Source organism: Sciurus carolinensis, chromosome 1 (genome assembly GCF_902686445.1).
Source record: "Sciurus carolinensis chromosome 1, mSciCar1.2, whole genome shotgun sequence".
Lineage (NCBI taxonomy): Eukaryota > Metazoa > Chordata > Mammalia > Rodentia > Sciuridae > Sciurus > Sciurus carolinensis.
Genome location: NC_062213.1, coordinates 175,761,607 through 175,774,406, shown reverse-complemented (window position 1 = coordinate 175,774,406; position 12,800 = coordinate 175,761,607). Strand labels below are relative to the sequence as shown.

Below are 12,800 nucleotides of genomic sequence, written 5' to 3'. Positions count from 1 at the left end.
TGATTCCTTCCATCCAGCCTTGAAGGTGGCAAAGTTGGGGTGGTGGTGGGGTGCCTCTCTGAGACAGATGGGAAAGGGACACCAAGGTCTACAGGGGCCTCATATCAATACTTCATCATCTCAGGTCATCCAAAGCCCAGACATTGCGCTCTTGCCGATTCAGTGAGAAAGTCCCATATCACATCGGGTCAAAATGCTATCTGCTGAACCCTCAGCCAGAGTCCCTCCATTATTCCCTGCCTAAGGAGGGCTCCCCATGGGGATGGGGACACTGCCAGGCTAGGAGATGTCATGGGGCAAGGGGAGGGGAGAAAACTGCAAGACCCCTCTGCAGAAAGGGGACATGTTACTGTCAGGGGATGCAGAGGCCCCCTCCCCCGGCCTGTCTTGGTACCACCTCCTTCCCTTGCCCATGGTGCAGGAGCAGGGTGATCAGAAGGAGCACCCTGCTGGGCCAGAGGGGGCTGGCGTTTGGTGTGTGCTAATCCCAGGCCTGAGGTCTTCAGAGGGACCTGGGAAACTTCAAGGAGGGGAAGGCAAAGCTGTACTGCAGACGAGCTCATTAGCTGGCACCCCCCACCCCCCCACCAGGAGGAGGGCGGGCGGCCCAGTGAGCGTGGCGGCAGAGGCGGCAGAGAAAAGGCTGTCACTGTCCTTTCTTCCTTTTGGTACAAGCGTCTCCCTGAGCCGACGATTCTCCTGCAGTGACACCTCTCACGGGCACTAATGAGATCCGTGTCACAGAGCTAATGCATTCTGACTGGACTCTGATAGACACCCCATTCCTTCAGGGGAGACTACAGGCCAGTACTGCCCCCCTGGGGGCCAAGTCCCCACCCTGCCACCTGCCAGTCCAGTTCTTTTGCTGGACTGTGCTGGGTAGTAAGCTCCTGAGAGTCCATTGTGTCTCTGGCCATGAAGTGCAGAAGGGCCTCCTCAGTCAGTCCCAGAGCAGAGGGGCTAAGCTCCCAGGGCAGGACCACCCAGTTGGGCATCAGGAAGGTTCCAGTTATTCTCCCAGCCAGTTGAAACCAGTAGTCTGTGGGGTTTCCCTGTCACAACAGATGAGATTTTACTGATATTTCCTGCAAAGATTTCCCAAAAGAAAGAAGGGAAGGAGACCAAACCCAGTCTCAGAAAGCCCAAGTATGAAGGTCCAGGTTATTGCCCCTGACAAATTATAATGGGTCAAACCTGTCTTCTGTACACTCATACTTAGGAAAGCCAGGCAAGAGGCCCAGAGGAAGTGGTCCCTGAAAGATGGGCAGGAGTTTTTTGAGCCAAGAGGTGAAGAGCAAACTGCAATCTCAGAGGGAGAACTATCACGGTCAGAGGAGAACAGAGGCCTCTAGGTGCAGGGACCTGGCTCTCAGAGTGACTGTAGCAGGGCCGATGGAAGGCGATGCCTCCTTTCCTTTCTTCCTCAGTTGTCATCAAAGCTTTGTCAAGGCCCAAGTGTTTCACTTGACACCAAGGTAATAAAGGAAATGAGCTTGCCATCTTCTATATCATCTTATTGGCAGCAAAAAGACCAACACCAAAAAGGTAGGTCAGTACAGTGGTAGGAACATAGCCTTTGCACTTGGATGCACCTGGGTTTGAATCCCGGCTCCTCACTCAACTTGTGGGAATTTATTAAGTCTCTTAACGAAGCCTCAGTTTTCTTCATCTATAAGATGGGAGTGATGATGCCTGCTTTCATGGAACTGGTGTGAAAATGGTCCCAAGTAATGTGAGTACTTTGTTGACCCTTTGCTGAAATGAAAGAAAGAAGGAACACTCAGCAGTCTTCTGTGGAAGCTGCTGCCCTGCCTCAGAGTCTTTGGCCCAAACTGCAGATGCTGACAGCTGCTGTGGCCTTAGAAGCCAGCAGCTCTACATACACGTGCGCAGCTCCTCCTCATGCACATCTCACTCGGACACCACACTGTTCATTTCACTCCCAAAGTCAAGTCTGCCATCCCTGGAGGAAGTGTCCTACCTCTACTGAGATGTCACATCCTCAAGCCTCCAACAGCCCAGTACTCCACCACCTTGGGACCCTCCTTAGCCATGCCTGAACCTGCCTTCTCTCTCAGTCAGTGCCCAGAGGCAAGGTCACAATTCTACCTGTGAACTCAGTGGGGACAGGGCACAGTGTTTGTCATCATCACATTCATTTTTAGCTCCAACACATAGTAAGTGCAACATTTAATGAATGAACTGAAGTTTTAGCTGGTCCCTGTCTCTTCTCATAGTCACTGCCCTGGCCCTGAATCACCCATCACCTCTTGCTTACCTTATTGTACCTTCCCACTGGCCTCCCTGTCTGTAGACTCTTCACCAGTTCTTCCCGTACAAACTACCAGACTGCTCTGGCTGAAGCACAACTCCTACTGAGTCACTCTCCTGCCCCCAATACTCCCATGGCTCTCCTTCAAACACCTCAGGATGCACAGCTGGCCCTCTGCCTTTCTTCAGCCTTATCTCCCAGCCCCACGCCTGTCACCCCACTGTTCCAGCAAGCCCCCCTCCTTGCTCCCTCAGCATTTCCATACCACCAATACCATATCCCCATGGCACTGAGGAAGAACCAAGCAGACTCTGGGGATGGCTAAGCAGTGGGCTCTGCAGAACCCTTGCCCAACATCACCCAATGCTATCTCACCCCCCACCAATGTACATACCACTCCCTACTCCAGGCTGGCAGCTCCTCACACAGTTAATTAGCACCATGTCACTGAGGACCAGCCTGAGTGGCCAGTGACAGGAGCTGACCTCTGACCCCAGGGCTGGGAAGCAGTCCACATCAAACTCTTACAGCGCGACCCTTTTAGCACGCACAGTAACTCGGGGCACCGCCAGCTGAAGCTCATTAAAGCTGTCTCTTTGGTGCGAGGGCCATTAACCTCACTGCTCAAAACCCACGCCTCCCCTCCCCGCCTCTCCCAGCCCAATTAATGCCCTGCATCCTCCCTCCCTTCCAAGCACCCTCACCCACACCTCAGAGCCAGCCAGGAGCCGGCAGGGCAGCCCTCTTCATTCAAAGACTACAAAGACCTAGTGCCAAGAGCTGCCAGTGCCCTGGGGAGCCCTGGTGTTGGCAGGGCCACAAAGAAGAAGCTCCCTGAGCACCTGCTACAGGCTGACTGCACAAGTTCTTTACAAGGTTTCTCACAGGGCCTCCCAGCAGCCCTGAGAAGCAGGTAGCACTGCCTCTTATCTAAGGGCCCAGGGTTCAGCACGGCAAAGCCAGAGCTATCTCTGGCTTCAAAGCCTGTACTGCATTGACAATCAGAGCCTTGGGCTACCCCCTGGGACCAATCAGATGGAGAAACCTTCTTCTCTAAAACAGGTGATTCGTCACAGGATATCAAGGGTAAACATAGAAGAAGGATATCACTGAGTCTCAAGACACAACAAAGAGTGGGCAGAGGGAGCTGCTTCCCCTCACAAACACCCTGGGAACAGACACACAGAAGCAGAATACCCAACTTAAGGCCATGTAGCCTGTGTTCACTCAGTCTTGCAGCTCTTCCCACTGCCAGACTCCATTATGGGTAGCTCCTCCTCCCCTGGATCAGTGCTGATCTTCTCATGGGTCTTCTCTCTCTGATCTCTCCTTCCCACCACTTTTCCACTGATTTACTCGCCCAGGTTTTTGTCCATCCATCTACAAGCATTTATTGAGCATCCAGTAAGAACTAGTTTTGTGTAGCACAAACTGCCTCATTGGTTCTGAATCAGAACTATGATCATGTCATTATTTCACTCATGACTATTCTATGTCTCCTCTAAACCTTGGGGGTCGGGGGTGGGGATCTACCCTTTAACCAGGCATTCAAGACACTACTTATTTCTCCATTTTCTAGTTGATCCCTAACCTAAATTTTCTACTCCAGTCTGGGGAAATTACTTGTATATTTCTGAACTTGTTCTCTCAATATGTTGGGCATTCTCATGCCCACAGGCCTTTGTGCACACAATCTCCCTACTTAGAGGATCCTTTCTCTGTTTTCTGCCTGGCAACTTCTATTCTCCTGTTAAGCATCCCAACTGAAGTGTTCTCTTCTCTAGAAAACTTCCTGCTGATCTTCCAAGTATATCACCTACTTGGGTTTAATGTCTTCTCTAGGTTGCATGGAAAACCTTCTATGGGAGGGAATAGATGTTATGGTGGTATTCTCCCCTACCCAAGCCTGTTGACAGCTTCTTTCCCCTAGTTCCTCAGGGAGCCTGGGGATGTCCCAACAAAAATGATATGGGGCATACCAGGGGCCAGGAGTTAGCAAGATGTAAGCAAAGAAGTAGAACCTACTTTGGCAACTGAGAACATCCAGGTGTGTCTATCATAGCCCTTAGATGCTGGCTGACAAGCACCTATTTCAGTCTCTCCTCCCAGGATGTGAACTCCCTGAGGACACAAATTTCTACTGAGCACGCTCAGTGCCCAGCAGGCATCAGTAAATGCGGAATGGATAAAGGGGCTAGTCTGTAGCAAGTACCTTCTGGTGTATCTTTCCAGCCCCCACCAATGATACCTTCCCCAAAGTAATCAGGTTGTAACAAAGCCATAGCACCACCCAGGAACAACCTGGCTTCTCTAGAACAAAGCCTATGCCACTTGAAAGCATTTGCATGCACACATATGCATGTACACATAAAATGAGAGACACAGAAATGAACAGACACTCTTTCTGACAGATATACACACAGGCTGGTAGCTGCTTTCAGGTACAGACACATGTCCTCAGAAAAATACAGATGTGTTGTTATGAATACACATCCTTCACACAGCTATACACAATCACAGACACATTATACTCTTACACAGACACACAGCTAAAGGTGTCACGCATGGGCAGACACAATGATATTCACACAGACACATATTCATGCTGATGTATCAGAAGCTCAGAGCCTTCAAGTGCTGGGATTCACAGCTACTCTAGTCTCCCTGAGAGTGTACCCCCTTCTGATACCCCAAGTGGCCCCTCCCAACCCAGGCACCACTCAATGGAGGCTGCTGCTCCTACAGGGGAGTCAATACCCTGTGGACGAAGCCATCGGTCAGAAGGACCCCGACTAATTAAAAGCTGGTGAGGTTTAAATAATTCATCTCCTTAACTCCCATTGATCGTCCAGTTTAGTGGCCACAGACTTGAAACAATATTAAACAGCTTCCTCCAGCTCCATGGGTAAGCTGACATGTGCCCACCTCCCTGAGGACACTGCCCACTAAGGATGCAGGCAAGGATGTTGGGGGACTTTGACCTGAATCCAAGGCCACTTGTGACTCACCCAAAGCCCAGACCCCCACCTCCTCTGAAATGTTGTTTGGAGATGTTCTTTCCAATGGTCCTCATCCCATCCTCCCTTTCCTCCTTTTCCCAGCTATGGAGAGAATCCTGTGGGGGCACTGAATGAGCCATGGAAACCCTCTGTGTGCCAGGGGACTGGGGCATGTGGGCAGGGGACTGACCGAGCTGCCAGGGGGATTTGCGGAGGGACTGACCAATGCCGCTGTGGGGCCGGCCTATGTGTTGCAGGCTGAGACCCTTGTTCATGTCTAGAAGTCCATTCTTGGGCCAGCAGCCCATGGCGAAGCTGTAAGCCTGGAAGACAGGAGGCAAGAGTGGTTAACAGAGTCCCTGACCCCTGAAACAATCCAACTCACCAAGTCTCCCCCAGCCCCCAAATCTTCCCACCAAGGGCTTAATCTTTTTTTATTTAAATATTTTTTTATTTGTAGATGGACACCTTTATTTTATTTATTTACTTACTTACATATTTATTTTTTATGTGGTGCTGAGGATCAAACCCAGTGCTTCACATGTGCTAGGCAAGTGCTCTACCACTGAGCCACAACCCCAGCCCCAAGGACTTAATCTTATAATGCCATTTCATGAGAGCCCCCTCATTGGGTTCCTTTTTCATGAAGGTCCCTCTAACAGAAAACCTCTTCCTTCTCCAGAATCCTTTTTCTCCTGGGCTTCTCCCCATCAGTTCCTTGGCCCTCACTGTGTATTCCTACCAGGGCTCCTATCTAGAGAGCTTCCACTTACTAAGATCTTCCTATCAGGAGCCCTCCTTTGACCAGGGTACCCCTTCACCATACACCTCTCCTCAGATTCCCTCTTTTCTAGAGCACCCAGAACTCTGTGGGCTCCTACTGGTCAAAAAGACTGGTCCTAGGAAGGACCTTAGAGACCACTTCACTCCACAGATAGGAACACTGAAGCAAGAATTGGCCAACAACTTCCCCATAGTCAAGGTGCTTTTGACTCTAAGCAGGTGAGGCTGTGAAGGGCTGAGTGACATGTTGGGGCTCAACTGAGGAGGGGAGAGGGCACCTGGCTGACTAAGGCAGCTGTGAGGACAATCATGGTGTGTGTGTGTGTGTGTGTGTGTGTGTGTGTGTGTCTGTGTGTGGTGGGGGGAGCAGACGCTCTGCTGAAGGTCAAGTGCTCACTTATGCATATTCAAAGCGGCCACCCATCGATCTGTACTTAATTGTTTTCCTGGGGTTGGGGAAGGAAGTGCTGGGGGCATCGATCTGCTCAGCCCCCAGCACTCCATTGCCCCCTCCATTCCCTACCGCACTACCTGGCTGCCAGCAATCCCCATCTGGGAGGAATACAAGGCAGGTTGGGGACAGCTTGACTATCTTCACAGGCATGACTGCCTGATGTCACAGATGAGGAAACTAAGGCCCAGAAAGAAGAAACTTACATGGGTTAGAATGCAATGATGTGAGATGGGAATTAATTCTTGCTCAGTCTGCTAACAAAATCCTGGGCTTCTGTCAGTGAGTCTGATAGCTGATTGACCCCTCAAACAATACCTATTCCTTCATTTGAGAACTTCAGAAGTCCCCAAACACTAGGCTGCCCTTCTCCCCGTGGCAGGAAGGTGACAACATGAGAGCCAGCAGCAATGAGAATCAAGCTTGGATGAGATCCCAGAAGTTGGATGGTAGGTTTAGTGTTGGAACCAAAATGACTATCAGTCATGCTCAGACAGGCACTGCAGTGTCCTGACCACTGCTGGGTCAGGAGGTCCCCATCCCACTATAAAGAGAGGACAGGGGATCAGGACAAAACACAGGCTCAGAACAAAAGACAGGTAGCTGGACACTGTCTGTGCCAGGGCACGAGGCTGGGCAGAGGACCACTTCCCTTCCTTCCCAGCTGCAGGAACCAACCCTCCCACCCCAAAGGTACTAGCAGCCACTGCACGTACACCTCAGCACCTTCCAAAGTCATTTTCTTTGACCGCAGAAGTACCAGCCACAACCCAACTTTCCAGCCAACCCCTCCCAACCCTCTACCAGGCCACAGCTGTATCCACAAATCGTGGGCTGAGAGTGGGACTCAAGGACAGCCCTAGGATGCTGGCCTAGAGCCAGGGTAGACACGGACAGCAAGGGGACACAGCCAGTGGGAGGGGCACAGCTAGAAGAGCTGCTGAGCATGGCCAGGCTGAGGCAGGAGCTCAGTGGGCCAGAGAGCAGTGGCGGCTGCCTTTCAAGTACTTTAAAATCACTTACAAAGGCCGGATTAAACGATCAGAAATTCCATTTAATAGGACAAATAAAGAAATAACAATCTACTCTATCAGCCTGGAGAAGGCGAGCTGGATAGGTTTTTTTCCCCTCTAAAAAGGAAAAAGGGAAGGAAGGGGGAAAAAAGAAGGATAATGTGTGTTTACTCAAGCAAAGAAAAAAATATTTAAGTGATGTCGGGGAGAAGATTGCAGTAACTAGTGAAGAATAACATCGTCTACTTTGCTGTCAAATCACACCCGAATTTCAGTAATAGATTCTCGGCTGACACTCAATTCAATTCGAAGGTGATCCTGCTTTATCCCAGCCCATCAAATATTAAACACTTGCATTAGCAGGTGCTGCCGCTTTCCAGCTTAAAGCGGCGGGCGGGCGTCAGGGCTGCTGAGGCCCCTCTGCTCTGCTCTCGGCTCAGGGACAGGGCAGCTCAGCGTTATCTGCACGTCATCCCGAGTCTTATCGCAGCTAAGCGGGAAGACCACTTCAGATAACATTAGACGCTTGCCCTGACGCATCACCATGATTAGGTTATTATTATAATTATGACTCCCCAAGATCTTCCACAGACTGGGTTGTGTGGAAGGGGAATGGAAGGAGGCAGAGCCCAGGAGGGCCAGGCTGGACCAGGGCAAGCCCAGAGCCTTTGGCAAGAGAGGAGAGGTACCAGGCAAGGTGGCAGCCGGTCCTGCCTGAGGGATGCCTTTCAGGAAGGGCAGTCTAGCTTGTCAGAGCGAGGGTGAGATGAATTGGCGTCTCCACTGCGGCCGTGGTGTTATGCTGCAGTTTCATATTCCCAGATAAGGCATGATAACCAATTGCTGCTGTGACACGGCCTCATCCAGCACTTCCTCAGGGGGGCGTGGGGCGGGGAGGGGAGGGGCATGTGCACATGGGTCTGCCAAGCTCCTAATAAGAGGGATTTAATTTTTACAAATGCTGCTTCCAGCGGGGCCTTCACAAACCAGCCAAAGTCCAAAATGATATTAAAAACGGTTAATTAAAACTGCTCTACTTCAGCCTGGGCTCTCCTCCTATTGCCCCTGCTGAGAACCCAGGCATGTCTCTGGGGAGTACTGACGCACACTTCTGCAGAGTTAGCGCCTCCTTTGGATGTGATCACCTGCCTCACAGACCCATCTTTGGCCCAGTACCAGGGCCCAGCACCTCAATCCCTCTCACAGTTCCTGACATCTTGGGTACCCCTCAGGCACAGTCATCAGTCAGACAGTAACCCAGAAAACACAGAGGGTCCTATAGCAACTTGTTTTCCTGCCACTGTATGATCTGGAACCCTTGCACCTGCTGCCCTTCCGCACCTGTATCTGCATTCCCACCACCCCTCCCCGAGATACATAGACACCATGGAATGCCCTAACCACTCTATGCTCCCACACCCATGCATAACCCAGACCTGCCCTCTGATGACTCTGCCCATCCTGCTTTTCCTGGACCCCTCCAGATATCCTTCTTTAGAGATTACACTTGTTTATAAATCTTAGCAGAGCCCTTCTAGGAGTCCAGCTCAAGGCAGAGTAATATGGGCTATGTCTCAGGGATTCTGGCTGGAAGTCAAGGCTGGCACCCAGGGACTCATCAGAACAGGAGGACCAGGGAGGTTAAACTCTGTGGAGTTGTCCACAGGTGACAATGAAGACAAGCAGGCCTGTGTGGGGTAGGAGGCAGTTAGGAAAGCTTCCTGGTGGGAGTGAGTGCTACTGGAAGACCACAGTACAGATGACAGGGGAGGACAACATTCTAGGCAGAAAAAAGACAAAGGAGAAGGGTGTGGCTAGGGAGTCAACTCAGATAGCAGGAAGCACCCAAGTCTGTGTGCCAGCAGCAAGCAGTGCCAAGGGGTCTCAGTGCACACTTTCACTTATGCCTGCTTCCCCTCCCACTCCCTCCCTCTCCCCTGCTAGCCTATATGGGGAGTTGGGGATAAGGAGCCCAGAAGCTTCCTGACCTTGATTGGTGGTGGTGGTGGTGGGGGGGGGGGGGTTGCCAGAAATCTGCTTTAAGAGCTTTCTCCAAAACCTTGTCTTGAGCCTCTTTCCCAGTGTTGGTTCCAAATTTCCTGGGTGTCACTTCTCCAGCTGCACCTCTCTCAGCCCTCAAGGTCCACCTGCCTAGCTGTGCAGTCAGCACCTCATTCCTGATGTTCCTGACCAGAGGCTGGGGAGGGTGGAAGGATGACAGAGGAGCTTTTGAGTTTTTTCCACAGCAGGCATCAATGCTGAGCTATGAGGACAGGTAGAGTTGGTGAAAGATGCTGGGTCTACCAAATCAGCCCACCCCTACTCTGTGCCAGGCAGGCACACACATCTCGCTTCCCCTGGGCTGCTGTAATTTCCACGCATAGGGAAGCAGGTGCTGAGCTGCTCCCGGCTGGCTTTCCCCTCTCGTGGCTCTGCCCGCCTTGGCTGCTGCCCCATTAGCTTAGTGGCCAGCCATCTGCAACGGGCCTGCTGCACAGCCCTGCTGTAGGCGCGGCGGGTGGCCCCCTGTGTAACAGGGAGCTTTGCCATTAGCGCCTTTAATATTCTGACACCTCAGCACAGCCTGCTATTACATGCAAACGCTGATCGCCCTGTGAAATTACATTGCTGGGCCCGCGAAATGGAATCGTGTATAATCAGCCTCCTCCATGCACTGTCAGTCCCATCACAAACACGGCGCCCGGCGGCTTACGGGGGCTTAGCAGCTGCGACAAGTGTATTGGGTTTAATAGATGAAGTAGCCCTCATCGGCAGCAGCACCAGATTCTTCAAAGAGGAAAGAAGAGGCATCCACAGCTGCTCTGGTGCCTCTGCCCACCCATATCCAACCTATGAGGGCCCTGAGAGTGGGGTGGACAATGAGTGGGCAGGGTGATGGTTGGGTAAATGGCCAGAACCCAGCACAGACTGCAGGCGAAATAGACTGCATTGCCACTTCCAAAAAACCCACAGCTCCCTAGTCAGCCCAGTATATCCAGTCTATTCAGCCTCCTCATGAGTTGGGGAGGAATAGGCTTTTAATCACATACCTTTGGATGACTTGTCAGTCTGTGGACCTAAGACTGATGGGACATTTCCTAAGATTAGGAGCCCTATCCAACCACCTGCCATTCTCTTAACATCCACCACAGATGATGCTCTAGACAAAGTCTGACAAACCAAAGTCTACCTAGCTTTTCACCCAACTGACCAACACTTCTATAGCTGATGAACCAAGGCCACAGGTACTTCTGGGATGGGGCATGTGACATGTACTCAGGAATACCCAGAAGCCCATGACTCACAGAAAGATAGTATGTTCAGGGCTTAGAAGTCAGACAAACCTATCTTTAATTCCTAATTCTGCCAGTTATTAACCCTGTAACCTTGGATGAGTTATTAAACCTGAGTCTCAGTGTTTAGTACTAAAAAAAATTTCCCCAGGTGCACCTGTGGTCACCCAGGGATACTTGCTCTCATTACCACCTCCAGACACTCTTGGTGCCATCACTCAAAATGCATGTTGTCTCTGAAAACACTGCTCCCTCTCTCTTTTCCAGTTCAGCCTAACACCAATTGTGGCAGACTATATTTTCCAGTGATGGCTGCAATACCAACTCTCATTCCACAGGCTCTGACACTGTGACTGATAAACTTGTCATCAAGAGAAGAAGTCGACATCCCCTGGAAACAGGGTGGGCTTCTGTGACTATTTTAATGGACAGTAACACAGAAGTAATGTTACATCCAGGCTATTGCAGAACTGCTTCGGTGGCTTCCGCCTCAATTGCTAGAATACTTGCCCTAGAGCCCTGAGCTGCTGTGTTAAACAGACTGACTATCCAGAGGCAGCCATACTGTGAGGAAACCCAAAGTACCAAAGCAGAGAACCACACAGAGAAGCCAAGAGACTCAGAGAGGAGAGGGGGGCAGCTAGCCCCTAGCTGCTCCAACCAGGGGTTGTTAGGTTCAGTAATTGCCTGACTATAATCACCTGAGAAAGCCTGAACCCGAATCCACATAACCAGGCTCTTCCTGAATTCCTGACTCACAGAATCCATGAGAAATAATGAAATACTTGTTGTTCAAGTCACTAACTTTTGGGGGTAATTAGTGTATAGCAATACCAACTAGAAAACCAATACCTACTCACTTCTAGATATACTCTACAGTTTTCTTCAAATTCTTCTTTACTATTGCTTCTAGACTATTCCTCTCCCTCCAGAACTTCATTTCAAATCACATCACTCTTGGTAACTTCAGTGTCTACAGAATAACCCAACCTAGGAAATTTATCTCTAAGTTTCCCAATTCCTGTTGCTCATTAATGACCTTCTCAGTCTTTCCCTATGCCATGTCCTGGGCCTTGTTATCATCCAGAACTACTTCTCCTCTGAAATCTCTCAATGACATTTTCCACTCTGACCCCAGCCTTTTATTCTTTCAGGTTCTGAATGCTCTTTCCCTCTGCTCTTGGTTTTTCCCCCTAGTCTATCCATTCCTTCTGGCCTCAATCCCTTTTTTAGTGAGCCTGCACCTTTTTATCTATTACTTCGACTACCCACTTCCAAATCTGCAACTTCCCTACCCACTTATCCTTCACACCTTCCCTGAAAAACCCAACCATGACTAAATTTTGCCACAACTGCCCTTGAGCTAAGTGATGCCAGAAAAAGTCACACTTATGTAGGAATCAGTCACTATAGATCCAAGATCACAACCTTGGCAGCCCTCAATGGTACCCAACAATCCTACTCTTCTGCTATTTTAAAAAAGATACTAAACGCCACTAGGCAAAACTTTTTGATTGCATGTCCTGTGTTTATAAATGCATATATATCTTTCCCTACCTGCTGATTCACCTCTGTTTACACAGGGGTCTCTTACTTCTCACGTAAGGCACATACCTGTGCTTTACATGTCATTCCTTTTCACCTCCTCAGGCCCTTGCTCCCTTCTTTCTAAATTCTTAGCCTTACCTTCTCTGCTGACTCCTTCCCTAACTTAGCACTGAAGCAAATGCTTGAATCTCTACCATCTTTACAGAACTTCGGGTGTCTCAATTTTCTCTTTGAAAAATGAGTATAATAATCGTCCCAATCTCATAGAGTTGATATGAATATCAAATAAATTATTATTACGTATAGTGCTTAAAATGATGCCTAGCTCTTTGAAAGCTACAAGTATTAGATTGTGATTTTTATTATTTATTTAAAAAATTATTTTTAATTTGTCTACTGACTATTCTCCTTTTAACTAAACTCAAAATTATCTCCATATGC

General features: G+C 49.8%; 1 protein-coding gene across 7 annotated transcripts in view; it reads right to left on the bottom strand.

Moving 5' to 3' along the window:
- The window catches only part of Eri3 (ERI1 exoribonuclease family member 3), a 131,793-nt gene that overhangs the window by 19,144 nt on the left and 99,849 nt on the right, over positions 1–12,800 (bottom strand). For 4 of the 7 annotated variants that reach the window (XM_047533227.1, XM_047532787.1, XM_047533146.1 and 1 more), the window contains one exon: positions 5,462–5,594. The exons of 1 other annotated variant lie outside the window; for it this stretch is intronic. In XM_047533227.1, the coding sequence (XP_047389183.1) occupies positions 5,462–5,594 (133 nt within the window). The remainder of the gene's footprint in view (positions 1–5,461; positions 5,595–12,800) is intronic. 2 more of the 7 variants (XM_047532871.1, XM_047532940.1) reach the window with 1 other exon arrangement.